This window comes from Caloenas nicobarica, chromosome 8, assembly GCF_036013445.1.
Source record: "Caloenas nicobarica isolate bCalNic1 chromosome 8, bCalNic1.hap1, whole genome shotgun sequence".
Taxonomy (NCBI): Eukaryota; Metazoa; Chordata; class Aves; order Columbiformes; family Columbidae; genus Caloenas; species Caloenas nicobarica.
Window position 1 is genome coordinate 7,153,383 of NC_088252.1, and position 27,407 is coordinate 7,180,789.

A 27,407-nucleotide genomic window follows, 5' to 3' on the forward strand; every position below is an offset into this window, starting at 1 on the left:
GAATCCATTTTCAGTCTAATATCTCTAGGCTAAGATAGGATTTCAAGTTTCTTGTTGATACTAGCGTATTATGTATCCAAATGAAATAAAATGAATTTTACTTCTCTATCGGAAGAATCATTGGCTAAGGCACACTGAAGGATCAGATGAAAAACTTTCTCTTTCTACCTTTGCAGTGGGACTTCGACTGTGACCTTTCCTAATAGGAATGGGTAGAAAGTCATTATGTTGGACTCTGCACAAGAAAATAAGCTTTATCTTGGATGTTTTCCATAGACTTTAACCATGTCTGGATTGTTTTTGTTAGAAGAGTTTCAATGACTGGAACACTACCATATTATTACTGTACTATTCTAATTGGAAAGTTTCAGTTTTCTAAGTAAGGGCTGTTATTTCCTTCTGAAGAAAAGTAATAGGAAAAATAGCACACAACAGAAAGAATACTTGCCTTTTTTTTATTATTCTTCAATAAAGAACATCCCAAAATGGCTAAAAGAGATACTATGATAGTATCAAATTAGCCCCTGTTACACATTGCATCTGCAAAATACTGCCCCAATGGAGCAACCTAGATGACTATAACAAGATTTATCATTCTGTGTATTCTGCTCAACGTCCTGCCCCACAGAATATTTAAATCAAAAGGAATAAGTCACTGAGTAGATACCAAATTCACAAGTGTCCCCCAAGAAATGTTGAAACCCAGTATTATTTGTATTCAAATCCCTCAACCTGAGACAAAATGCTTAATGTTACGACGTTAAAAAGAGGCCTTCGCAAGTCAAATCTCAATTCGTATTTAGAGAAATTGTTTTCCAAACACTGACTTGAGCCATCACCAAATTACTTGGACATATATAAGTAAAAGTATTAACTAGTAAGGAGAAAGCCTACCATTACCACTGCAAGAACAACAGGAGTGTGATTACGCAAAAAAAAGAACTGTTTCCAACAAGCAGGTCATACTTAACCAGCAGTGGGCATGGAGTCACTGTCAGTCCATCCAGAAAACTACTTCACATCAGGGTGAATTTTGTTTTCAGGACTGAAATCCTTAACATTATCTTTCCTTGATCATTGCATTAAAAAAAAAATATAAAGTCTTAAAGGATACAGACTTATCAGTTTCAATTGCAAAGATCAGTGCAGAGCACATCCAGCCAAATGGGCTGCACAGGTATTCATGAGGCAGCTGTCAGGTACAGACATCACTGACTTCTGTCACAGTTCTTTACACACTTTTTCAGTGTGGGTCATAGGAAGACATGCCTTGAGCTTTTCAAAGTTTGTGGTGAGGAGCGAGAGGACTTAGCCTATATTCCTAATAGAAAGCCTCACCAAAAAACATGATTTCTGGTCAAAACCATAAAAAATGTATTACATTTCAGACAAAACTAATAAATCTTTCCTCAACAACAGAAACTCAGTTCATATTTGCAAACCCAAACATTAATTTTCAGAAGTTATACAATCCAGGGGCAAATAATTCTTTCCTCATTTAGTCAGGATTCTGCTACTTAACAGAAAATCTTTAAATAAACGCACTGAAGCGCCAGAAGACGCAGCTTTAATACAAGGCTGCAGATGTATATTCCTTCCCTCCAGTGGCTGGCTGCACAACGGAGGGGGAAAGGAGAGTGGGTTTGCTACTAAAATTAATTATATACACTTGTAAAAGTTTCTTTTATAGCATAAGGAGAGTAGGTTGTGTATCTATGCAGTGTGTAAAACAATACCTGTTTTCAGCATATGGCTTCAACCCAGCCTGTACTTCAGGGTGTTGTTGCTCATATCCACACCGCATGCATAGTCACACAGCAAAACCTGAACTCACAAAGCTGCACCCATAGGCTGCGGCATCACAGTTGCAGAGGGTTCTTTAGGGGCAATCTTTCCCTTTTACAAAATTCTCTCTGGAATTCAAAAGGTACCAGGTCTCACTACAAAGTCCAACCACTGTGGGACACACTCTTTTTGATCTTGATGGCTCTTTTCCAGCAGAGGAGGTGCCTCACTCAGAAGTATTCATGGGACACATACACGGTATTTCATGACCACTTTTCAGCTATGTATCCTGGTCCTTTAACACATCGCAGCAGATGGACCCAAAACCAGAAAACAGAACAAAAAACTGAACAGAAAATTAAGACCGAAAGCCCATGCCTGACAGCTTGGTCTTGTGCAATATTAGAAATGGCCCTTGACCATAGATGTAAATGCATCTTCCGAATTTGTGGAGAAAAATAACTACTGTGGTAATCAACAGTAAACTACATAGTCATCTCAACAGCTGGGGAAGTCTGATGAGCAACAACAGCTTTCAAGGCAATCACCCATTCCTGTTGTCCGTGTGTTCAAAAAGTATTTACAGTGCTGAAATTCATTAGGTACAATTTTACGAGCAGGAAGCAGTTTTCTTAATTCCATTTTTTCCCCCATTCTGTGTTTTAGAGTGATACTGTCATCAAATATGGCTAAGGAGGTTTCTGCAAACTATTTAACGGCATAACAACATGTCTGTTAGAAAGACAGTCCCCTGTTCTCTCCCACGTGATTAAAGATGTAACAGCTCATGATTTTTATAGATCCAGAACTAGAAGCAGAAGAGGAATCTAACCACAGGATCCTACATGGCACTAATCTTAAATCACCCCAGAAGATATTCCTTTCTACATATGTATATTCCCATAAACCCCTGGGAGATGTTTTAGTGACATCCTTTCTGGCATTAAACATGCAATTCCTTCAATTACTATCAGTTTACTATGTTAGTCTCCGTGATCTCACAGAAGAAAAACCATCTAGGTGTTACTATATGGCATTTCTTGCAGATTGAACACATCTTGTTAGCTGAATTTATGTGCTTCTTTTTCTTACGAAATATCACTTGATATGGGTTACATACACGCAAAACTGCAAGTGCTAACCAGTTATTTTTCTGTTCGCTAGTACTGATGAAATGCACTGAAACAACCTTACTTTCACAAGGTATTACAAATTCATTTGGACCTTATTATCTGTTCATAACTGAAATCTACCTAACATCTCTTTAAGAAATTCTCTCTAAAACTGAACTGAAATTGAATTTATTCCTATTAGAAACACAAAGGACAAATAATATCTCCTTATTGAGGCATTTATTTTCTTAGCTAAATAGATTTTGCTTTGTGAGCATCTCTTAAGAACCAGTACAGTCCTCTGTGGTGGCACTATTCATATTATAGGTATTTTATCTAAGTACTACAGGTTAGTGACTGGGGGTAAAACCAGTTCTAATCTCATTCTGTGCATAATGCTCTGCATTTACAATATAATTGCTTCTTTTCATCATCAGTGAAGTCTCTCACCTTGTAAAAACAGAAAATAACACAGGTTGCTCTGTCTCTCAACGCATCTGACAGCTATTAAGAGAGTCTCCTAGGCACTCTTCCTCTTTCCTTCATGTTCTGTGGCCTGGCACTGGCACCACATGGCCGACAGAGCCAGTTTTGATCTATTCGCCTGAATCTGACCAAACTCACATTGATACATTTTGCAGGGCAGATAAGGTATGTATGTTTTTAACAGAAAGGTAGACAGTTTCTATATGAAAACCTTCTGCAAAATGTTTAATTTTCAGTGATCAAAAATGCAGGACTTATTTTCCCCATTTGGAAAACAAGCGAACTGGGACAACCAGGCCCATTGCTGTCTTTTGCTGCTTTTTAACTGATTTGCCTTCCTGAACAGGGAAGATACCAATTCAGACAGCAGAACACAATATCCTCAAACACATGACATACCCCAGCGAAAGTCAATATATTCTCCTCCTAACTAGTCCAACTCCATATTTTTGCTTCCTCACATGAAAGGGCAAGCTTTACCAACAGCAAATTATCACGTTCTATCCTTAAATGCATCACGGACCTGCACATACAAATTACACACTTCAGTATTCTCAGAGCAGTCACTGTTCACTTTGTGAGATGGACATTAGGAAAACATCAGCCAAATTCAAACCTGTGTCATCAAGTCTGAGTTCACCAGGATGCTTTATTCATGTAGACAGTTGGCTTACAGGAGACCTGCCTTCATCTTTGGTTTCCATACTCACTTCAGCTGTTCCAGGTACTCACCATAACCTGCCTGGGACCAGCTGCCTCGATTTCAGAGATCACCAATAATGAAGTAAAGGGTTTCTACTGGAACCGCACAAACATTACCTGTCATTTTTCTTGCCCCACTACAACTTGCTTGCTACTGCATGTGGCAGCAGAAAGTCCCTGAACTGGAGTGCCCTGGCCAAATGATGAGTTTACATGTGGTGGGGTGGGGTAGCTATTCAGCATTGCCATCTCTCTCCTCCCTGTGATTGGGGATGTGCAGGAGGTAATTAGCAGCCTTATTAGCATTTACACGCTTGCATGGTAGTGAACTTTTAATGCTCATCCCTCATGCATCCTGACAGAAGGACACATAATATGCCATACAAAGCCTGTCAGAGCTCTGCATCGTTTGGAAGGGTAAGCTCAGGCAAAGTTACATCTTAAACAGTCACTTGCACCACAGTGTATTTGGTTTATTCCATAAGATCAAAAAAACCCCCAAGCAAACAAAAATCCCACCAACAAAAACAGTGCAAGTCCTGGAAAACACCCTAAAAACTGGAAAATACTGCAAAAAGATACAGCATTTTACACTCCTTACAACTAAGTTTTATCTCCAGAAGTTGTTTACACTGATGGCACAATAATAACAGAAGCTAAATGCTTTTTAAGTACACTAAGGCTAAACGATTACTTCTGTTTTCCATATCCAGATGGCTGCTCGCTAGAACCTGAGGAAATGAGAAAGGGGACAATGAAAGTGCTAAACTCATAAAAACTGAAAGTCTCTAAAGGAAAACATTTTGAGAAAAGGAAGTCGCTGTGATTTGCCAATTCCTTTCTCAGCAAACTAGCACAGGGCCTGAGAGCTCAAGCCTGTGGACAGGTGTCCCCTAATCCCTCCACTTACTGCAAAATTCCAAGAAAAACAACTAAAGAACCAAAAAAAAAAAAAAGAGAAAGAAGGAAAATAAGTGTGGGTTCCTACTGGGTGTTACAAAGCATACTTCTCTTGTATTTCCAGTGATCTGGTTTAAAAGGCATTTTTATATGCAAGTTTTTAACCCCAAAATGTTACACTTGAAATTTCCTCAGAAAGCGATTCCCATCTGAAAAGCACTTGCTGTAAAAGAATCTCCCCCAGCCCCTCCATACCACGTCAGGGTACTACAGGTCAAACCTTCAGTGATAGGAACATGTTTTTACTACCTTTTACTCCTCATAGCACTACAAAACCAAGGCAGATTTGGAGAAATGAGAATGAAGACTCTAGCACATCTCAAAGGTTTTAATGCACTACCAATGACAAAGTCTGGCGCATTCAGAGAAACCCTTTCCACATAAAACCCACTCATACACACCTAAAGAGACACATCTGAAATGCTGATGGGGCTGTACCTGTGCAATGGAAACCTGTGTCTGACCAGCAGATTCTACTTCTAACATCATTAAGACTATTTCAGATCAAACTAACTGGCCAAAAAAAACAACCCACACACACAACACCAAAAAACGAACAACAACAAAAAAATCAAACACCAAAAAAACCAAACACCACAAACCACCAACAGAAACCACCACACACAATTCGTTCAGAAACTCAGAAAATTTCCGCTTGAAACTGAGAGGCAACAAACACAAAATTCCCTACAGTCATTTTCACAACTGTTTTTCTTTCCCCACTCCAAATAAAGCTAAATCTGATCTTCTGATCCAACAACTATATAGAGATTCCAACTTGGTTAGAGCTCAACAGCTGTTAAGCCTGACAGATGGGAAAAAAAAGGGTAAATAGACAGAAAAATAATAAATATTACAGCAGCTAAAAGCATACTTACATCTGTTGTTTCTAGTGCTAGTTCTAATTCCTGGTTATAGATACTACCTATCCGCACAAATCTTTAGTTAAGAGCAAAAAACAGTGACAGCAGTTGACAGGGATTTGATGGGACTACCAGCCACGTGTCCAAAAGTGCTTTACTTGCTACAAATGAGGGAAGATGATCCCTAGCAACAGGCAAAAAAATTCTTCCCCTCTTTGTCTCCTTTTCCAGTATTTTCATATTTGAAAATATTACACATATGGTCACAATTTCTTCGTTTCTCCTAAAGCTGTGGATTTTCAGCAATATGGAGAGTTGTCTTTGGTTTGTGGGCTTTTTTGTTTTAAAAAAATGGGATTACCCAAAATGGGGAAACTGGGCTGCAGAGCAGATAAGGCTACAGCAGAAACGGCATGCTTTAAACTCAATAGTACACAACCTGTTTGCACTTGTAACTACATTGCAGTACGTACTTGTCTTGCTTGGAAGAAAAAAAGAATAGAGTATGGAAGACTGCTTTTCTCAAAAGTATTCTGAGAAATCAAACTCATATAGTCTACTTATGTCGTACAGTAAGGACCTGACCAAAGAAACAGCTCAGTGTTCAAAATGTAGTTGTACCAAGTAACTACATGCAAAAACCTGGAAGGAGAATGAGCTTTTCAGGTTTATTTGTCCTCTAATTTATAATCCAAGCAAACTTAACAACTATTTTGCTCTTTCTGTGGTGGATAAAAAAATACTAGCAATGGCCTTAGACTTCAGTGCAAATAGTGAAGACTTAACAGAGATCTCTCATTTAAACACAATGAGCATAATAGATATTTTGGTCTGAAGCAAAGCATTGCTCTTTAAGACACAGACTTCCCAATTCTGTTCTTACAGGAATACACACGTTTATTTCAAATGAGGAAAGAGCGGTCCAAGATATCAGATTTACAACGAGAGATATTAGTTCCAAAATATTTCTGAAGACCTAGGTCAGAACATGATGAAATACTGAACAGCCATCCGGATTTAAGGAAGCATTTCATTTACTTTGGAAATATTTTGATGACTGTGGCAAACAAACAAACAAAAAAATCCCAGCAATGCTCATTTCTTCTTTGTACAATCTACTATTTCTTCATGACTTCACCAAGCCATTTGAGAAATGCGGTAGAGATCAGTGGGCCACGATAACCGCTACAACTGCTCTGTTTCGCTAGAGACTCATTCCATCAAAATCCGTGATGGCTAGTCAACCTGGTGATTGGCTTACAAAAGCTGAAAATACAATCAGAAACAGAATTGTTTTGATTTGTTGAGACATTAAAACATCAATACACACCGTTTAATAAATCTGCTCTTCCTTTCACACATTTTTAACTCCCAGGTTTTCAAAAGTATTCTGCCGCTACTGGCTTGCCCAAACTCCTGTTAATTGACCTCCTCTTAACTCTGACTTCGCGGGTAAAAAATTATACATGTGACATGAAGAGGAGCCTGGAGAAAGAAAAACCTCTGAAGCAGCTACCAATCCTGTCACTCTAAAAAAGAAAAAATTGTAACATCCCTTTCTTCAGCCTCCTAATTCCTAGAAACTTCCAACCTGTTCCTCAGTTTGGCATCAAGCAGAAATAGCTCCCAAAACAAATTGCACATCTCCAGTGTGATTCTAACTTGTAAAATCTCTCATTGATCCAGAAGTGTCATAACCCTTTGCTCAGAAAAAGTCACGTGAAGCTGTGCAACATCCTTGGTCTTCCAAGGAACAATTTCTCTGCCAAACTTTTGAAAGCATTTTTTTTCAGAGTCAACCTGAAGGTTGACACTGTTCTAACAGGTGGGTTTGGGGCTTTTTTTTGTAATGGAAAATACAGCATCGAAAGCAGCCAAGAGCCTGAATTGAGGTACCTGCTGTGATCTCATTAGGTTTCACACATCAGGCAGGCTGGCTCAGCTCTGGGATGGGACACCCCTGCTGAATCCTCCATCAAGCAGCAAACCTGCGAGCCAGCCCCGCGTGAGAGCTCAGCAGCTCTCCACCGCCTCACTGTCAGGGGCACTGTGCTACCAAATTGTCACCGTAGACTAACTGCATCAATAGATCACATTGATACAATTTTGTAACAAACTTCTTGTTACAAAATATACATGCTAGTTGCAGCTTCCAAGTACTTATTATTTGAGGCAGTTAAAGTTTCAGACCCCAGGTCTCCAAGTGACCACCAGGTGTGTTTACATTGTCATGTTAGTTCTGACCAGGTTTATACTTTTCAATTAACCCCCCGAATGTCACCATTCCTCACTCTCCAGCTTCTATTGCAGAGCAGTCTCAGAACCAGATTCTTTTTCAACAGAACTAAGGATGCACTTTGAGGATGCTGGTGGCATTCAGTACCCAGGAATGCACCAGAGCTAGTCTGAAATAAAATCTACGAAGTACACATAGCATGGGGCACTGGGTTATCAGCACCATCTCTTTCTCTGAAAATGCATGCCCACTGCGCACTGGAGACACAGCCTAAATATCACAGTTCAGCACCTGAGAAAAAGAGGCTTTACCACAGAGATCCCAAGCATCCACCACTGCTAATAAAGCCAGTCACTTAATTTTCTTCATTACCAGCTCACATTTTCCTACTATAAGACAAGCTGGTTTTTGCTTACTGGAACATCACAATAGAGATGGTGTGCATTTTAGAGCACAAAGTAATTCTAAGTGCTCATTCCTTGAAAGAAAAAGATTTGAAATGGTAGCAACAATCTTAGAGTTCTCACTAGCATCTGTCAGCCTCTAAACTTCAACTCATTAAATGGCAACACTTTCTGCAGGAGCAACATAAGCGGTTTTAGTGTCTATTCCTCTGTGGGACAGTCCCCACACAGAGCCAGTCATGAGCAGACCTCTCAACTTTCAAAAATTCTGAGATCTTGACATATTGTTCATGTGCCAGGAGCGTCTTTGAAATGGTCATGCTAAAGGCGTAGGTCCATTTATGTGATAATAACTGGGGAGACCTGTCTTTGGGGGCTGCCCTGAGAATGCACCTTCTAGTAGAGCTAGGCAGATGCGGAACAATGCTGCAACGTCGTCTTTGTTTCAGGATTAGGCCCAAACACGCAAAGGAGGATGAAAGTCAATGAATACAGTGAAAAGCAAGTGCTGAGCTTGCTGAACATGCCCCTGAGGTACTTTCACACCCTAGCCCTGAGCCCAAGCAGAGCTGCGAGCACTGCAGTTGGTGGGTTTTGGATGGCAAGCAGCCTCTTTCTTAGAACAAAGGGCACAACCATGGGGAAAGAGAGGAAAAGTGTATGCGGTGCCTAGAGCTGGCTATGATGAATGCCAACCACACCCGCAATGTTTTAATTCTTCTGTACCCAGATTACTGCTTGTCTATTTATTATTTATGATGGTTTCATCTCTCTTGAAATAGAAACTGCAAGAAATAAATAGGCACACAGACATGGAAAGACTGAATGATTATCAAACTTTAATGTAGTACTCACAACCCACTGTTCTCTAAAAGTGCTACTCCCAAATTAGGATTACTCATCTGATGCACACATGCACACCCCAAAGCCTGTGAGACCACATTTCCCCTTCTCTAGCAGCAGGAAGAGCTGTCTCTGACAAGGCTACTCTACTGCAGCTAAGACTTCACAAAAAGCCAGACTTCATAAAAAGGAGTTCTAAAGGGGAACACATGTTTTACGTAACAATATAAACCTGACATCAACAGCACATCTCAAGATGAGCTTCTGGGAAAGTCCTAGGGCACTGTATTGTACTAGTCTGCCACATAGGAGGCCGAGACCTGAGACGGCAAATCCTGTTTAGCTACCACAGCCAGGGAGAATGGATCAAGTGATTTAATAGAAGTATTTAGCTTAGTTGAAAAGATATTCCTGAGGAGAAGGAGGTTCCTGCAGTTTAGCCCCCACAGAAAATAAATCCACAGGAGCAGCTGTAAATCTTTTGCCTAACCTTTCGCCTCAGCCCTTAGAGAGAGAGAGAGAGACTTGGATGCAGTACCTGATTGCCTCCTGTCTACTCAGACAGTCATTTTACAACTTGCATTTCTATGGGCTGATGATAACCTCATTAATTCAACCATTTTTTTTAAACATCCAGACATCCTGAGGAAAGAAGTTTCATAGCTTAACCAAAAGTTTAGCAAAGGAATATCTACTTCTGTTTTCAACCTATGACTTATTAATTTAAGAAGATGCCCCTGTTCTTGTAATGAAAGAAACAATGAAAAACAACTCCATATTCAATATTGCCATGACACATGATTTTTATAGGCCACTATCACATTCCCCTTCTACTTTTTTTGTGTCAGGCTGTCGTGTGTGCCCTTCCACACACAGAATCCATATCATGCCCTTCATCATCCTCCTTGTTGCTCCCTCTATACATTTGCAGTTGTACTCCATCTTTCTGAGCTTGAGGGACAGCAGAACTGCCTGGAGCAGCGAAAGCCACCTCAGTACACGCCATCCTGTACATAACATTTGGATTGTTCTTTTCATGTGAATCACTTTACATTCGCCCGTGTTGAATTTCGTATGCCATTTTATTGCCTAGTTGTTCCATGTTACAAGTTCCTCCTGCAGTTAACCACAGCTGACCCTTGTCTTTTCTACCCAGGTTAACTTAGTATCATCAGCACATGCTGTCACCTTGGTATTCATTCCCCTTCAGAGGTCTCTCATAAGAGATGAACAGCCAGGGTCCAGCACAAATCCCCATGCACTGCCACTGGTCATCTCTTTCCACTGTAACTTATGACCATCTATTACCTACCCTCCTTTTCACCTCTACCAGCCTTGTATGAAGGACCTTATCAAATATCTATCAGAAATCCAAGCATACCATAGCAATCTACCCTGTCCACATGCTTGTTATGATCCTCTAAAGATGCTCAACATGTTGATTCCTTTCCGTAAGTATCATATTCATCTGATTCTAGTTTCTACAGATTTTACTGTTACATACCAAGTTTACCAGCCACACCTTTCCAAAACCCTTATTTTGCTAAAAATACAATGATGGCTTCACATTTCACATCTTTCCATCATCTGCTATTGAAATAGTCTTACAAAAATACAGTATCACAATGAGTAATTCAACTGTTTAACCCTTTAGTCTTTCTAGATTTCTTAGGTGAATAGTGTCTGGTCCTGGCAGTGCATAATGGTTCATGCTGTCAATTTCTGCAACCTCTTCTACTGATATGGTATTGAGATAATCATCCAGCACACTGCCAGGAAAGAAAAGTTCCAGGAGAGAAATTTCTCCAAGCTTGCTTCACTTTGAAAAATATTTTTCCAGTTTTTCTGCTCTAGCCTCATCTTCTCTGAGCATTCTTTGTATACTCAGAGCATTTAACAGCCTCAAACTATTTCTTGTATGAACTCTTGTTCCAGGAACAAGTTGCTCAAAAGAGTAATGAAGAGAAAGACAGTACTCCTGTTGCAAGTGTTTGCAATGTCTTCATTATAATGAGTTATAATGAAGCAAAAAGTCATCAGATCCTCTGACAGACCTCAAGTGTCCTCTCCACTAATTGAATGCACAACCCCCACTTCTGAGTAATAATTTCATATTGTTCCAGGTTGCAGTTGTGTGTCAAATTGTTTTTAAAGGTTAGGTTTGTTTTTCCTAAAGAGCTTGCATGTCAATTAGCATGCAGCATAAATATTGACCAGCTTTTAAATAGCATTGTGAAATCAAAGAAGCATCAAGGAAACAGGAACCGCAGCTTTTCCCAATTCCACAGCCTGAGTAACCTTCAACTCAGGTTCACAAGAGATCCACTAGATTAATTGGGGAGATCTATTTTCTGATACAGAGCTAAGAATAAGGCTCTATTTTGAGTTCAGAGCTGTTTACTACTGCTGAGATTTAATCATCTGGTCTCCTGGGAAAGCAGAAAGAGCAAAGAGAAATGCATCTTCAGGCACCACCAGGACAGGTTTATTTCTCATGCAGGGAGAGCTGATGACAACAGCAGCCTATAAAACAGATGATGAAAGGAGCAAAATTTGCCAGCAAGCAGGAGCCACGTTTGTGTAGCATTGCTGGCAGTGCCGGCTGCCTGGAAAGTCTCCTCCTTTTAAGGCAATCAATAAATACTACAATGGAACTAACAAATATCTACATATTGCTGTCTGATTAAACATGTGAATTGGAACTTTTATTTTCCAACTTGCCCGTCTAATACGTTAACTATAAATATTTCAGGGTTTCGTGGCAGGGGTTTTTTTTGGTTGATGTCATTATTGGGGTGTAGCTTTTTTTTTTCTTCGTTTGTTTTTGCTTTTTAATTAAAAATATGAGGTGTCTTGGTCTTTTCCTTGCTACTTTTCCCAGCTTCCTACCCTTTTTAAACCTGAAACTTTTCCGCATATTTCCAGCTCTGGGAAAGTTAGAGACTGGCAAAGGAAAAAGCAACAGCTTTTCCCTTCATGCCTTTCTAAAACGTGCATATCAGCAATTTAAGCAGCCTTTTCAAAAAATAAAACAAAAAAATTAAATTTTGATTTAATTTTCTATGCAGAGAGTTGAAAAAGAAAATGGTTTTGTTGGTTTTGCTTTTCTTTTTCTTTTGGCCAGAAATCCGTTTGTTCTAAAAGCTAACTGCGTATCCAGCAACACGTTACCAGCAAAAGGTACTATGAAAGGGAAATACCGTTTAGAAATGCTGGTATTCACCCCACTTCCTTTTCATTAACTTTCACAGTAAAAACTTCAATCAGTATTACAATCAGTATGCATTAATATCTAGAATACTCATTGTTGCCAAATCTTCAAATACATGCTTCTACATTTGTAATGCCATATTGAAATGTAATGCAATATGAATTGTAATGCAATATTGAAATATTGAACTTTAAAGTTATCTCTGAATGTGTTAGACGTGATGTATTTATCTCTGAATATCTCAGACGTAATTAAGTTGAAGTTATTTACGCATAAGAAATCTAAGCAGAGCTGTGTAGGAGCCAGAACTCCATTTAACGGGACAGCCTATAATTGTAACCTCTCTCTGTTCCACATTGGAATTATTAATGATTTCCTACAAAACCATTTTCAATTATGAAAATGGTTTTAAAGCAAGAAAAAAGAAAGAAAACTTTCTTTTAAAACTGCTATAGACCACAAAATACACCTCAATAACAAACATCATGAAAGCCAACACAATTCCATGGACGTCTCTGTTTTGACAAAAAGACATTTTTGGAAAACATTCACTGGCACACTTCCAACCAGCTCTCACTGCAAAAACTGATGTATACTTTGACAGTGATGGTAATAGATATAGTTATATTCAGAACACCTCTTTCTCCTCAGGGCAACATTGTCTCCTATTATACATAGTAAGAGAAATGACAGCAAAAAGTCTAGCTCATGGAGAGGGCAAGTTTATTTTCCAGTTTGGATTCTAAAGGGTGATGGGAAAGACTGTGATAAAATACAGAGAGGAAAAAATTTAGCTGACAAACTAGAAATATCTTTTCACCCTACAGAGCTTCTAGCTGTCTCTATCCACATGGAACAGTGCATTTATTAATTGTTATTTTATAAGAATTCCTGCACAACATGCTCGGGTAAGGGTGCTGGGCAATTCCAAAACCAGTAGTTATTCAAAATGCCATGCCAGAAACTTTGAAAAGAAATAGCAGGGAAATCCTTTAATGGTCCAGTCACTATATTTTTCTGACACCTCTGCAGGAAGATCTACATCTTTTCTAATTATGACCAAACATGATGTTCAGCTCTGCACTAATGACCTCCAGTCAGTCATGCCTGCTAATCACACTTTAGAGCAGGGGGGTCAAACTCATTTTCACCAGAAGCCACATCAGCCTCGCTGTTGTCTTTGAAGGGCTGAACGTAATTTTAGGACTGCATAAATGTAACTGCTCCTACCTTTAGAGGGTAAGATCTCTCCACAGACCAAGAGCTGTCTTGCTATAGTGAAAGAAAGGAACTCTTCAAAGCAGCCCTTCAAGAAAGTGTTCCTCTGTATCTAATACAGGTACCTAAAACTCAGTATTAACAACCTTCTATTTCAGCAAAACCCTTGCTCAATTAAGCATCAAGTTCACCATGCAAGAGACACTTGACGACTACAATGTCTCAGAATGCTTCTGAACCATCCGAAGGATATGAAGTCACCTTTTTACCATTAAGGAAAATTTTTACTTGTAACTTTACCTTTCTACAACATCCTCTCCATTCCAGCAGGTCGAGCTGTCTCTCATCACCAGGTCTCCATCACACAGCCTTTCTGCTATAGAGGCATAAAAGGTTCGGGATCGCTTCATGTAATTGATGAACTCTCTGTAACATACGAAGAACACATTTAACAACAGAACAGCACACTTATGGTTTAAGCCCCCAGCAACTTAACCCTCCACAATGTTAAGAGTTCAGAATCCTTACAGAAATTAAGTCATCCAAGTTCATTAATTTCTGTTTCTAGTGTATTTCTACTCCTACATATCATCCCGTCCTACCTAGTCCAGTGTTAATACACATAATTAGATACAAAGTGTGGTTTTAACAAATTACATTAACACATTCATACAAAATTTAAAAAGTCTACACCTACTGTCTCTGCATAAACATTTTAAAAAATAATGAGAAAACCATTAAAGGAGTGTGCTTTTTCTCTGTTACTGGAAGCATTTGTCCATTTGGTGCATATGTGTGAGATGAATTAAGAACCCTATCAACAACCCCGTGGGTGGAAAAGGCTTTCTAAAGCTTACATCCCATCATAAAACCTGAAACATGCCGTAAGTACCCCACAGATGCAACAACAGTACAGAAAGTCAACTCCTTGAGATGTGCCAGGGCCAATTCCTCCCCATTGTCACTATCCATTTCATATTCTTATTAAGAAGAAATTTCTCTCTCACATTGTCTGGCACCTCACACCTGTTAGGAGGAGGCTGTGCCTGCTGCTTTGCCAATTACACCTGGCCAGAACAAACAGCCAATTTCTGATCACGTATGTATGGAAAAATGCCTTGTGAGCAAACTGCTGTCTCTTTTATAATCAGACTATACTTATAACATATATCTGGCTGAGGTAGCCACAAACTGTAACAAAACAAGTGTTAATTCAGCAGACAACTGAGAGCACTTCAGAATGAGGAACTGCCCAACCTCCACAGCTTTAGAAGCTCCTGTCTGATACAAGATGTTAAAGACATCGAGAACAAGATGCAGGACGCAAAAACGGTGCTAGAGCTGTCACGGAGCTATGTGCTTGTCTCAGAAGTCCCTCAGCAGTCCCACTGGAAAGGACAAAGGACTCATTCTGGTTCATAATGTTTCTGCCTGGCTGTAAGAGGACACTGAGGATACACCTGGATGGAGCTGGGCACAAAACCAGCCAGGATTTATGATTCTTTTGGGAAGCAACAGGTGTTTCAAACAACATCCAAGTCCACTGCTAGGTATCAGCCTCTACAAGGTTTAGGCAGTGGTCATCTCTCCCCACAGCTCTCTTTATGCTTTCTCGAAAGCATTTAACCATCCCATTTGTCCTGTGTGTGATGAAAGCCTGCTCTAGATTCATTAGTCATCACATGGTCCTAAGGAACCAGCCCTAACATTGCAGGAAAGCTGACATTTTAAGCAAAGAATTTTAGGGCTTACAAAGGGAATCAATTTTTCTACCTTTTGACCACTAAATTATGAATATGAGCTCTAAGTATTCATACAGTAAATCTACGCCCAGCCAGAAGGCCACCTACCTGACAGAACAGCCTAGAAGTATCAATTATGAAAAGTGACACAGATGTTGAAGATTTTACAGATTCTAAAATAGAGTTTTCTTCAAAGGAGAAAAGGAGCACCCTTCAAAGAGTCTAAAGATTGTCTTAGCTTACTCCAAGAGGCTTTAACACCCTTACATTTTCAGCAGAGTGGGGCTCTGACATTTCAAAGTAGCATCTTGGCAAATGCAGAATTCTGTGTCCAATTCTTAATCTTAACAAGTGAAAATATTTACTTTTCAACAGTATAAAATTAAACACACTCAGGACTCAGGTAGAAAAGTTACAGTTTCCCAGTGCCCCACAGTATAAATTCCTAGATTACAGTTGAAACAGCAGCCTACAATGGAGATGAGCTATGTGTAGAGGCAATGAAGTACGTCATTGTTTTCGTTCTTACCGAGAGATTTTTTTCAAACTTCTTGATTTGTCATTCTTTGAAGCTTTCAGAGGCAGAGAACTGGAATAGGCCGGGGAGAATAAGCATCAATCAGGAGAGGTTGGGGAGTAGGGAAGAAGCAGGAATTCAGGCAAATGAGGAAAAGAAATGAGAAACAAAAGAGAAAAGTAAAAATTATTTGAAAGAAAGGTCATCAAGCACATGCATAGGATAATACAAGAAAACAAATAAGGAGGAAAATTGTCATGAGATTTTTCCAAAGCAGAGATGCAATTTAAAATGTCAATGCAATACTGGAAAAAAAAACACAACTGAGATTGTTTCTCCCAATCTTTTTCGAATGAGAGCACAATTCCAAATGCAGTACACATAGTGAAAAGCTGAAAATAAATTCAGTGGCACTTAAATTAACTATAACTGATACCAAATGGAAGAACTGTAAGTATATGAGGCTACGGAAGAAAACAATGGCAAACAGTTTAGAATGAGCACCATGGGAAGGGGGATACACACAAGTAGCATTCATTTTCTGGTACAGTGAGCAATTTGCTGTCTGCTAATAAATAATGTGAATACAGATATATTGTACTATTCAATTCTGGTCAGATTCCACCACTGAAAAAAAACCCGCCCTTGCAAAACAGGAGAGACAGGCTCTAAGGTTATATTGGAAGAAAAACTGCAGAAATAACTCTGGTAATTATTTAGTGCAAATGCATTTCATGGCACCGATACCCCAAGGTCCCTCAATTAACATTAAGCATTGTATTTCACATTATCATCACAATGCAATTTTTTCCACTTTCATGATTTGATGTCACATTCAGCTTTTTCTTATACCCATACCCTCATATATGATGTAGTGACCACAGCTGGAACAACGCCTGCCTGCAAACAGGTTCACTGGTACTTGTCAATCCAGTTAACCCTTACTGGAGAGAGCAAGCACCACCTTGACCAACTCTGACAGCGGTGGCTTTGCCGTGGCACTTTCTGGAAGCTAACAGCAGGCATGGCCACAGGAGAGGATGGACCTGCACTGGTCATCAGGTGAGCATCACCTGTCATCACCGAAGCAGTTATTCCAACACAGCCAGTCAAAAAAGGAAATGAGAATTCGTAACAAGGAAAATCTGGATCTGCTGAAACTTACGCCCTGGCCAGTCACTCAGAAGTGTTTGGTTAGTTTCCACAGTAAGTTAATTTGTATCTGACATGAATAAACTGGTTTGTATTCCCAGTTTAATACTCAAATTTTAATAATATAATGTAATGCCTGACCCAATAGGTAGTTCATTTTAAATAAAATCGATACCATTGTATTAAACCTTCTCAAAAACCTCAAAATTCTTTAAGATGTATAAGAGATCTGTAAGTTCGCAGTAGAACAAAGAAATCCCAACAAAATATTATTTCAAAGTCTGCCTCCACCAACCAGGGACCTAGTGTCATGCTATAGTTCTTTGTTAAACATAACACATTCTTATATCCAAATCTGTAACCACTCTGTGTTTAGTGGTTTGAAGTATTACATGCAGCAGACATACTAAAAGGCAGGTATTCAACATTGCCAGGAGTCCAGGCTCTGATCAGAATAGCACTTTGTGCTGAACTCAGCAATAACATTCCAATTTACCAAGTGAGATTCTGTACAAGCCGTGTACATGCCCGTACCGTCATGTGGTTTCAATTTTCTTGTCATCTCTACATGTTATAATAAATTCCACATTAAAAAACAACTACAGCAGCAATCCTGCCAGTTTCAATTAATCCCTGAATATTATTGTGAAATTAAAAAAAAAAAAATTACTAATCAAATCTATACTTTTCAGCTTAATCAGAGGAAAGGGTTTCCTGCAACATCATGGAACATTTATTCAAATTTCAGCTTCTCACACTATTGTCTCTGACGCTTAGTGTTGCATAACAAAAAATATGCAGGCATGGAATGCAGGGGAAAATAAAGATGGGAAATCTTTCAGGAACCCATGAGAATAAGAGGAGCAAAAAAGGGTTCAACTACTGCAAAAGAGGACGCAGCTGCTATGTGAATTCAGGGACAATGCAGGACCAGGGTGTGCGAGGGGTCTGCCTGCATCCAGACTCAGACACCACACACCCGGGGGAAGGACCAAAGACACCAGCTTAACAGTCCCATTTTTCAACTGCACAAGCAGCCTTGACTCTGCTGAACAGCTGAAACCAGAGGTTCTCAAACTCTTTTTAAAAGGAGCTCGATTTTGTAACTGGCCTTGCAAAGATGCAACACCTTTGGAGCAACCACACATATGTAGGTATAAGTTGATTCACAGCAGGCTTTTAAGGGCACGTCTAATTAGGTAGGGCAGAAGAGACGAGAGGCTGCTTTACTGTGTTTTCTTCTACAGATGTGCCAATCAGATCAGTTCTTCTCTTTGAGTTTGGGAATATTCTGACACATTAGGGGAATGAGCCACAGCTTTTCTGTTCACTTGGGGAGTGCTGGCTGATTCCTTCTCTTTTTCTTTCCTTATTCTAAAAGGTAGGAGTCACATTCCATAGTCCCCTTGAATTAAGGATTATTTGGTGGGATGCCTACTGCACAGACCAATAGACTCAGTGGGGCCTATTCCCTGTGTGACCTTGTGCCTACGCTGACAGACAGCTGACATTACTGCTCTTTCATTTTTTAAATGGCCAGAAGGAATGGCACCAAAAAGGATTCACATAATTACTCTCATAATCTTTATCCCCTGAAGCAGTTATCTGTCATTCTAAGTACATTTTAAACAACCCACTGCAGGAATGATTTCACCCATCCATTATAAAATTTTATTACCTAAAATTGCTTTTTATTGATATCATATGTGATTAGATGATAGACGATGAACACCACAGCGATGTAGCCAATCACTGTGTATTTCAGTCTATTTATTGTTTCTCAATCATTTCCAAGAAGCAAAGTACAAGCTTCATGTCATGTGTTTCACAGCAAGCTGTGGAAAATTCAAAAATATTCTCCACTTCCAACTATTACTCCATCATTCATTTTGGGTGCATGGGTTCTCCACAATAATTATCAACACTGTATTTCAGTAATGTTTTATGCTAATTATATAAGGATGGCCTCAGTTTAGATTTTTTAGATAAATTAATTTTCAGTGCTCAGACCAATTTTGGAAAACTGTATTTTAGCATATTTTCTTTTCCATCTACAGGTCTTAAATTTTAAAAGGTCAACATCCAAGTAATTCTAGCTGATTAGGAGTGGGAGGAAGCAGATCCTCAAGTCAGAAAGAACTGCTGTCGTACCATTAAAGACAACAATTTGCATCAGTTTAAGAAGTCACCTGTTAATAGGTTGGTAATTCTGCCTTTTTGGTTGCCAGTGTACAAGCCCCAGTGATGTCAATAAGTTATACATAAGACAGCCTGGGGCTCTCTGTTTTTAAAAGCATATTTCATTAATTGTACTACAACTGTTCTTTGGATTATTACAGTGGAATTTATTAATTTAATTTCCTTAATGCTCTTTTCTCTGATTTGCATGGTAAAAATTGATTAGCTCCAAGCACTAGCACAAATTCGTGTTTTGGTTTTAAGTAACAAAAGGATAAAAATATCGCTATCACTCTAAAATAGCTTACTGCTATTACTTTTATCTGTTAAAGTGGTGTTTGTTTCATTCATGCAAGCTTAAATGAGAATTAAAATAGAAGTTGATAAAAATCTTATCTTCACAACTCAAACTCCAGAATCCAGGCTACGGAAATTGTAGCATTCCTGTCCATCACCTATCAATCCAACATCTAGAGATACACACAGACTCCCTGGGCAGATCAGATACTGTTCTCAGACAGAGGCACAAGCCCAGCACGATTCCACCCCATTTGCTGAAGTTATTCCAAATGTATACTGATGTTACAGAGAACAATATGCTAGCCAGAAATATGTCACTGTGATTTTGTGGGCAGTCAGGTCTGACATCTACTCATGTATCACAAGTGGCAATGCAAAGGCATCCTTCCATCCCCACTTACCATGTACAGAAAACCAATCCAGGAGCTACACGAGGGGAAGTACAAAACAGTTTAGGAGATCTGGGAGCAGGGACATGCCAGGGCCAGTGGCAATAATTCAGCTGGCACACAGCTGATGAACAGAAGCCAAGATGGACACAACAAACGTAAACATAAATGTTTCTGCTCCTGCTCTGTTACATAACAAATCAAAGCACTTTCAAGGGATCTTATTACTCTTCTCCAGCTCCATGAAATGAGGGACTGATTTTGTGTCAGGCAATGAATCTTCCCTTTTCATTCCTTCCCACGTCTACCCCTGGATAAGCTCAAGTCCTTAAAGACCCGGGCAGTTGCATTTTAAGTAATTTAGACTCAATTGTGGAAATTACTCAGACTTTGTAGAGGAAAAGCTTTCACCATTTTCACTGAAATGATGAAAATTTTCTGGAAATAATGAACACCTTTGTGCTAAGTAATGACATCAAGTCTGGCCCATAAAATGCTTTTCTTGGAGAGACCTGCCATCTAATACCACAAACACATCTGTGCAACTATCAGTGACGACAACAGCTGGAGAACAGACAGGGTGACAAAAGTGTGGCTCTGGCTCGAACACTATGGTGCAAGGAACTATTAACAAATTGTGAGGCAGAGAGTTTATTTCAAAGCAACTGTTGCTTAAGGTTACCTTCTTTTATTGTTCAGACTCGCGTGACCCATCACAAATGTCTGGATTTCAGTCGCTTCCTTCACTGGCACTATATTGTCTGGCGACAGGTTCCCTTCTTGTTGTTTGGGCTGTCCACACACTTTATCAACCTGTATGAAAGGAAGGGAAAGGAAAACTGGGTTTGAATGGAGAAACTGATTTACAATTGTCCCAAGGTCAGCTTGTTCCTTGTGGTCGGTGTTTACTGCAAAACAAGGTATCTGGGGAAGAGAAAGATTCTTCCTTCCAGGACCTAAAAACTAGTCTCCTGCATCAGAATGACCCAATTAAGAGGGAGTGCAAAAAGCACTGCTACCAGAAAGCCAACAGTCATGGATTTGTCACTGGATACCTGGACTATAGCACACCTGGAAACAGGCTGAAACAGTGACCGATAGAAGTGTTGCCAACTCAAACTTTTATTTAGAAACATACCCCGCAGTCTGTAGGCTCCGCAGATTTTGGTGGAATGTCTGCCCTGTATATAGACAGCAGAGCCTGTTTGGTGGTTTGAAGGGTTTTGTAATGAAGACGACAACTGAGTCTTCCAGCCCTTAACTAGACAATGTTTCCTTAAAACAAGGAAATGAGTAAAAGAAGTCAGCATCAACAAATCACTGTCAATGAAGTCTTTTCTTGGACAAAACAGAATGAAAAGAGAATTCCCAGCCCTGTGAAACATCAGTGCCTTGGACCCTGGGTTCAGAACACTAACATCACTCAGCCATTTGCCCTGATTGCCCTTCCTGAAGCTTCTCACAGGGGATTTAATACAAGACCAGGAGTAAGAAAGCTTGTGTTTATCCTTCATGCACTGTGGATCTGCTGCTGCTCCTGCATCCTGCCACATTTATTCGCTCTAACAGCTTTAAGTAACAGTAAAACCTCTTCCCTTTCTAATCCACAAATAAGTAATCTGTAATGTTTTCACCTACAATTAAATCCTCAAGCAAACGCGAAAAGACGACAAAGGAAATCCTACCATGGGTATGGTACCACCAGAGACCTTAATCACTCAAATCCATCATCCCACACAGTACTGAATTTGGTTTCCCTCCTTCAAGTTTCCCATTATAACCAGGGTAAGATGGATTCTTGCTGGTCTCTGCATTTTACTGAGTCACAACTGCCTATCTGCTGAATATTTCAGACCACAGATGACTTTGAATAATTTTTCTGCCCCTTGGCACCACAACATTGTATATGCCAGCAAAGGTACAGGCACGATTTTCTCTACCTTAGTCCATTTCCTCCAGGAAAACTACTGCTGTGTAAAGCTAAGACATTTTCCTCTTAAAAAATAAGCAAATCCAAGATGAAAAGTTGGAAGCTGTATAGACATGACACTTAACATCAACTTCAATTGTATGAATTATGGCCTGGTCCTGTATAGTACACTGTGAAGAATCTAAAATTGTAGCAATTGAATGAGAACATACTGGATTAATCCTGACATATCTCCAGCAGCCAGAGCAGGATCCAGCTGCCCCACTCAATGCCATGTGCTGTGTATATTGTTCTGGTCTCACCAGGGACTAGCACAGCATTACTTTAAAATACAACTTTGCGAAACAAAATAGTCTCTTTCAATCCCTTCTGGAAAGAAAAAGAAACACTCTACGCAAATGAAAATATAAACCAAAACTGCCTTTTGAACCCTTTGGATCTGGACAGAGGGTACAACACAGCTGGAGCACATTTCTGCCCAGGACGCCTCTCTCTCCTGTGCCCCCCGTTTTCCAGGTCTCCCACAGCACGCAGACCCAAATTCCCAGCACAGGTTCCTGCAAAATCCATCTTAGATTACATCATGTCACTGAAGTTCACGTCTTCAGGTTACATACATCTCAAATCTAGTCACTATGGATTTAAGAGTTTTAACCAACTAGCACCAGAGCGGTTTGGAAAAGCAGTGTGGTTCTCATATACATAAGCAGTGAAAAAATCCAAGTTTTTTGCTTTTCCTGTGAGAAGTTTCAAAAATATGTAGAGTCATCATTTTTGCTGCAAATCAATAGTTTAAGCATCCAAATGAAAATAATCACTTTGTTTTGATTTGTATTTTTTTATACCATAGAAATAAAATTACTCTTTAAATTGCAAAAGTTTCAGTATTTTCTATGCCAAACCTTAACTTAAGGGTTTTTCTTTTTAACCAGTTTCCTGCATATCAAGCAAAACCACTGTATTTTAAAGAAAAAATATTTCTCAGTGGAAAATTTTAACCAGTTCTACTCCATTAAAAATAAAGCAATTCATTAAGTGAAAGGGCAAATCACGTTCATGCTTTTTTGTCCAATGGGCCTTTTAGTGCCTTTCTTCTCACTAGTATGCTAAAAAACACTAGCAATGCTTCGAAATTTAAGCTACTGCACAGGCATTTTAATCTGAAGTGAGATTTAACAAAAGGAAAGATAGAATAATGATATATTATTTGTAACATCTGTAGCTCTTAAATGTCTCAACTGAGATACACCCTGTGTTTTACTGTGAAGAAAAAAAAAAATAGCGTGAGGCAATTCCTGTTAAACAGCATCCGACACTTAAAGGGACAAAACATGCTGGGAAGTTGGTGCAGAGGCACAAAGTGACTTGTCCAACATGCCAGCGGGGCCCAGAGCAGAACACAGCCAGCCCCAGGTGACTAGGATTTTAAAGATTATTTCTTGTGTGTGTGACTTACTGCGTCCAAGTTCTCCCTCAAACTGAAAGTGAATTTTTTATTTATTCATTTTTAAACAGAAGCTAGTATTGCTGACACTGGACACTACAACTTGATGCAGTAACAAAAAAAAAATCAAACATTGTGAAAGGCAAGAGAACTGTAAAATATCAGCTGCAAAAGAACTGGAGATATCTGTGATATGTTTTAACAAAAATTAACAGAAATGGAAAATGCATTGCTCTTTTCCTAAATTCAATTTTCAGTACTCAGAATAAGCAGGAATCAACATAAAGAATGACTACGTTGATTTATTTTATTTTTAAATTTTAAAATAAGCCTGATGATCTTAAATTACAAACAGACGGAAAAACATCTCTCACTAACTACAGTAACACTACGAACATTCGTCTTGTCTCTTTGATGACATTTAATCAAGTCTACCTTCTAACAGTGAACATCTCATACATCTCCTCATACCTCATTATCTTCTCAATTATCAATAACATTTCACAATTCTATATACTTTTCTTTGGATTAAAGCTTTTCTACTTATACACCGATGATTCTTCTTAAATATCTGTCTTTCTAACAACCATAGCTACATTTCTTCTCCTGTGAACATCCCTTTGTAATGAAATACAGAGTCATATATATATATATGGATTACTTGACCTCTTACTATTTGTTCTTTAAAAGAATGACTATTTACAATTATTGCAGAGGCTTAACAAAATAAACCAAAAAAAGTCTCATCCAAAATCCTTTGAACTCTTGCAGCTTGAGCAACCTTAAACATTGAGGTCATATTTAATATACCTAATATAATCAAACAAGGGAAAAATGTCATGCCCTTCTGGATACCAAGAGAATCTTATCTCTCTAAAGCAGGAGACCTTTCACTAGTACAGAATAGTAATTTTCTTTGATTTTTATAATGGGAAGCTTAGTATTTTAAAATACAAGATTTTTCTAGTGATATTGCTTGGAGTTATTAAAATGCTGACACATTTTCCAGCAGAATTCTGTTTCCCGTGATCTGAACCCAAATTCAGGTCTGGGGAAACCCACCATGTGGGTGAACCCCTCTGCCCAGATACCCGCTCGCTGGGCAGGCGTCAGCACAGCCGTACCCCACAGGTGTCACAAACATTTCAAATCACAACTGGAATCGGCTGGTCGCAGCTGCCAAGTTTGAAGTGAGGGAAGCAAGAAACACTGAGTTATGGGGAAACCGGGTTTGAATTTTCAGACTTGCACCTTCACCACGAGATCTTGTTTCCTTTGGGTCAGACATGGCCTTATCACTTGATTACCAACGGCACAAGACACCAACAGATACCTTGTCCTTTACTGTTGACCAATCTGCCAACACAAGTTCATTATGTAAACACAGAATCCGCTCCTTTGGAGTGGCTGTTACCTACCACTATAGGATTGCTGCAAAATGTTCATTTGCAATGCTCAAAAGATAAGTGGGTGCACATCTGATAGAATGTAAACCAAGGCTTACAGCTCATTGCCAATGAAAAGGCAATAGCTAAGAGAATAAGAAAGATCATTAGGAGAAAGGAGCAAATAACCTTTGATTTTGCCTTCTTTTAAATGTTCTCTCTCTTATGGAATATGTTACCTATTACAAAACCCACATCTTGCTGGTAGCAAAGTTCAGCAACACATAAATGAAGTATGAGATTACTAGTTCATTTTCATACAGGAATGTGTTGTAGTTCACTTGGAGGGGAGCGTTCTCCTCTCATCTTGAATCTATCGGACAACTTAATGTAAATTAATTTCCTACAAATCTTCTGAAAATTGGCAGTTAGAGAACTTGACCATTACTAGACACTAAAGATTCCACCAAGAAGTGTGGCATTATGAATTCCCCAGAGGCAGAAAAACCTTCTGTCAGAGTTGACACTTTGACATCAAAGAATCCAGCCATGGAACTTAAATCCATAAGAAATGAGGCACAGCCTTTCAGGCATCAACGCCTGGTGCACACATTGGCCAAATTCTGCAGCAGCTACTCAAATGAACCAAATTCTACACGGCTTTCTCCCAAATTAAAAATACAAATGATTAGTAATGTGAATTTGGAGCCTTATTCTACAACATCCTTAAGAATGGTTGGATAATCTGTACTGAGTCAAGCAACTGGGCATGCCATGAAGCCTGCCTCTAAATGCATACATACAGCTTTTGTTCACAGTATTTGAGGATTTCTGGAAAAAGATAAAAGAAGGAAACGCTTTACATGATATCAGATATTTCAAGAATTCTATACATCTTATATTTAACAATTTTTCACTGTAAATTACAATGATGTCCTTTTCTGATCTCACCGGCTTTTAAAATTGCATATCCTGGTCAGGATAAAGCTCTCCACAGTTTATCCCCCTGTGTAAAATCTTTTAAGCACACAAGTCAATAATTTCATTAGGATTTTATAAGTAATTTTTGTTCAAATTGTATATATATTTACCCAGCTGAAAAGAGAAGTGGTAATCATTTATAAAGCCAAACCAAAATATAAACAGCTCCTGAGAGGTAATGACAGCTCCCCTCCTTCCCCCAACAAAACCCCCCGAGATTCAGTACTTATCTTCCCTGACAGTCAGTCTTTGTTTGTGGTAACATTTGTCCTTGGATATTGACAACCTAGAAAGGTTAAGCTCAATTTTATAATTACAATAATCTGGTATGGAAGGAAAATTCCGTTGGGAATCAATCCAAGTCAGTCACTTCAAAAGCTCTCAGAAAAATTAGGTAACTTTAAATATAACACAAGAAGAAAATCAATTGCAATATTTTATTCAAATTTCCCTTCTATCACTTTTCAAATTCATAACAGTATATTAAAATGCTATTGCATGTTACGTGTCCATTATTTATTCCCATCCTTAAGCGAAAGCAATTATCAAAGTATTACTGGAATTTCTTTTATTCACTGCAAGCTTAAAATGTAACTAAGAAAAACCCTTCGTAGTTTGTTCTTCAGAGATTCAGTAACCAAGTACAAGCATCAATACTGGGGTTCAGCTGAGCTCATGGGGCTCATTTTGAGCTGACTTGGTTAGAGATGGCTCCAACACCAACTGCGATGAGGGCTGGCAGCCCCTAGCAGCAGGAATGACACCTGAGAGCCAGGCAGGTCACCAGCTGGCACAAGCAATTCTGGAAAAGAACATCTTTCCCTAGACTCAGGTACCACCCAAGAGCTCTCCGTGACAAGATTGGGGCCCTTTTCACTAAACGCAGCTAGTTTGATCACACCACCGACATGGTCAGTCCCACTGGATATACTGAGTTTCAGGTACCTGGTAGCAGAATTCACAAGATGGCCCAGTGACAGAATGAACCAGCAAGCAGGGGAGGCTCCTGAAAGAGGGAGTGTTTCTCACTAAACAGCATCTCCTTTTGGTCTTGTCCAAGGCAACCAAGTAGAACGGACCATTCGTCTGACCCAGCTGGAGTCCCATGTTCCTCTATGCGCAGTTATTGCAACCATAATTACAACAGAATTGCAGGAATGATTTTGAATAACTGGCCAAGTTGACTGCAAACACTTGCTCGTCATACATGAACAAATAAAAATTCATAACGAATTACTAGGAACCTGAGCCAGATCTGATGCATAGATAACTTAAGCACATAATTCTCTGAGCACAGAATTCAGCTTCATTTTCAGTTTAACGCACTTTCAGAGGTGGGCATGGGCGTTACACTCAGGTATTAAGGCACAAGCCAAGACAACCAAAACAATCATCCTAACAGGCTTTTTGGTGTATTCCTTCTGAACACAGCTTTCAACTGACGCATTTTGCCTCCAGTCTTAATGCAAACAGAATTGTTCCTTAGTAGTTTTCATGTGGCTGGCATTATGCAGTATACCCAAAAGAAGGTAATGAACAGTAACACAGAAAAATATTCATTTTTGCTTA

At 39.2% G+C, this 27,407-nt stretch overlaps 1 protein-coding gene across 2 annotated transcripts in view; it reads right to left on the minus strand.

Annotated features, from left to right (window-relative positions):
* The window catches only part of LOC135991313 (glypican-5-like), a 368,669-nt gene that overhangs the window by 222,985 nt on the left and 118,277 nt on the right, over positions 1–27,407 (minus strand). The window contains exons 4-6 of one of the 2 annotated variants that reach the window (XM_065639811.1): positions 20,781–20,911; positions 16,092–16,151; positions 14,121–14,246 (exon numbers count right to left, since the gene is read on the minus strand). In XM_065639811.1, the coding sequence (XP_065495883.1) occupies positions 14,121–14,246; positions 16,092–16,151; positions 20,781–20,911 (317 nt within the window). The remainder of the gene's footprint in view (positions 1–14,120; positions 14,247–16,091; positions 16,152–20,780; positions 20,912–27,407) is intronic. The other variant, XM_065639812.1, reaches the window with a different exon arrangement.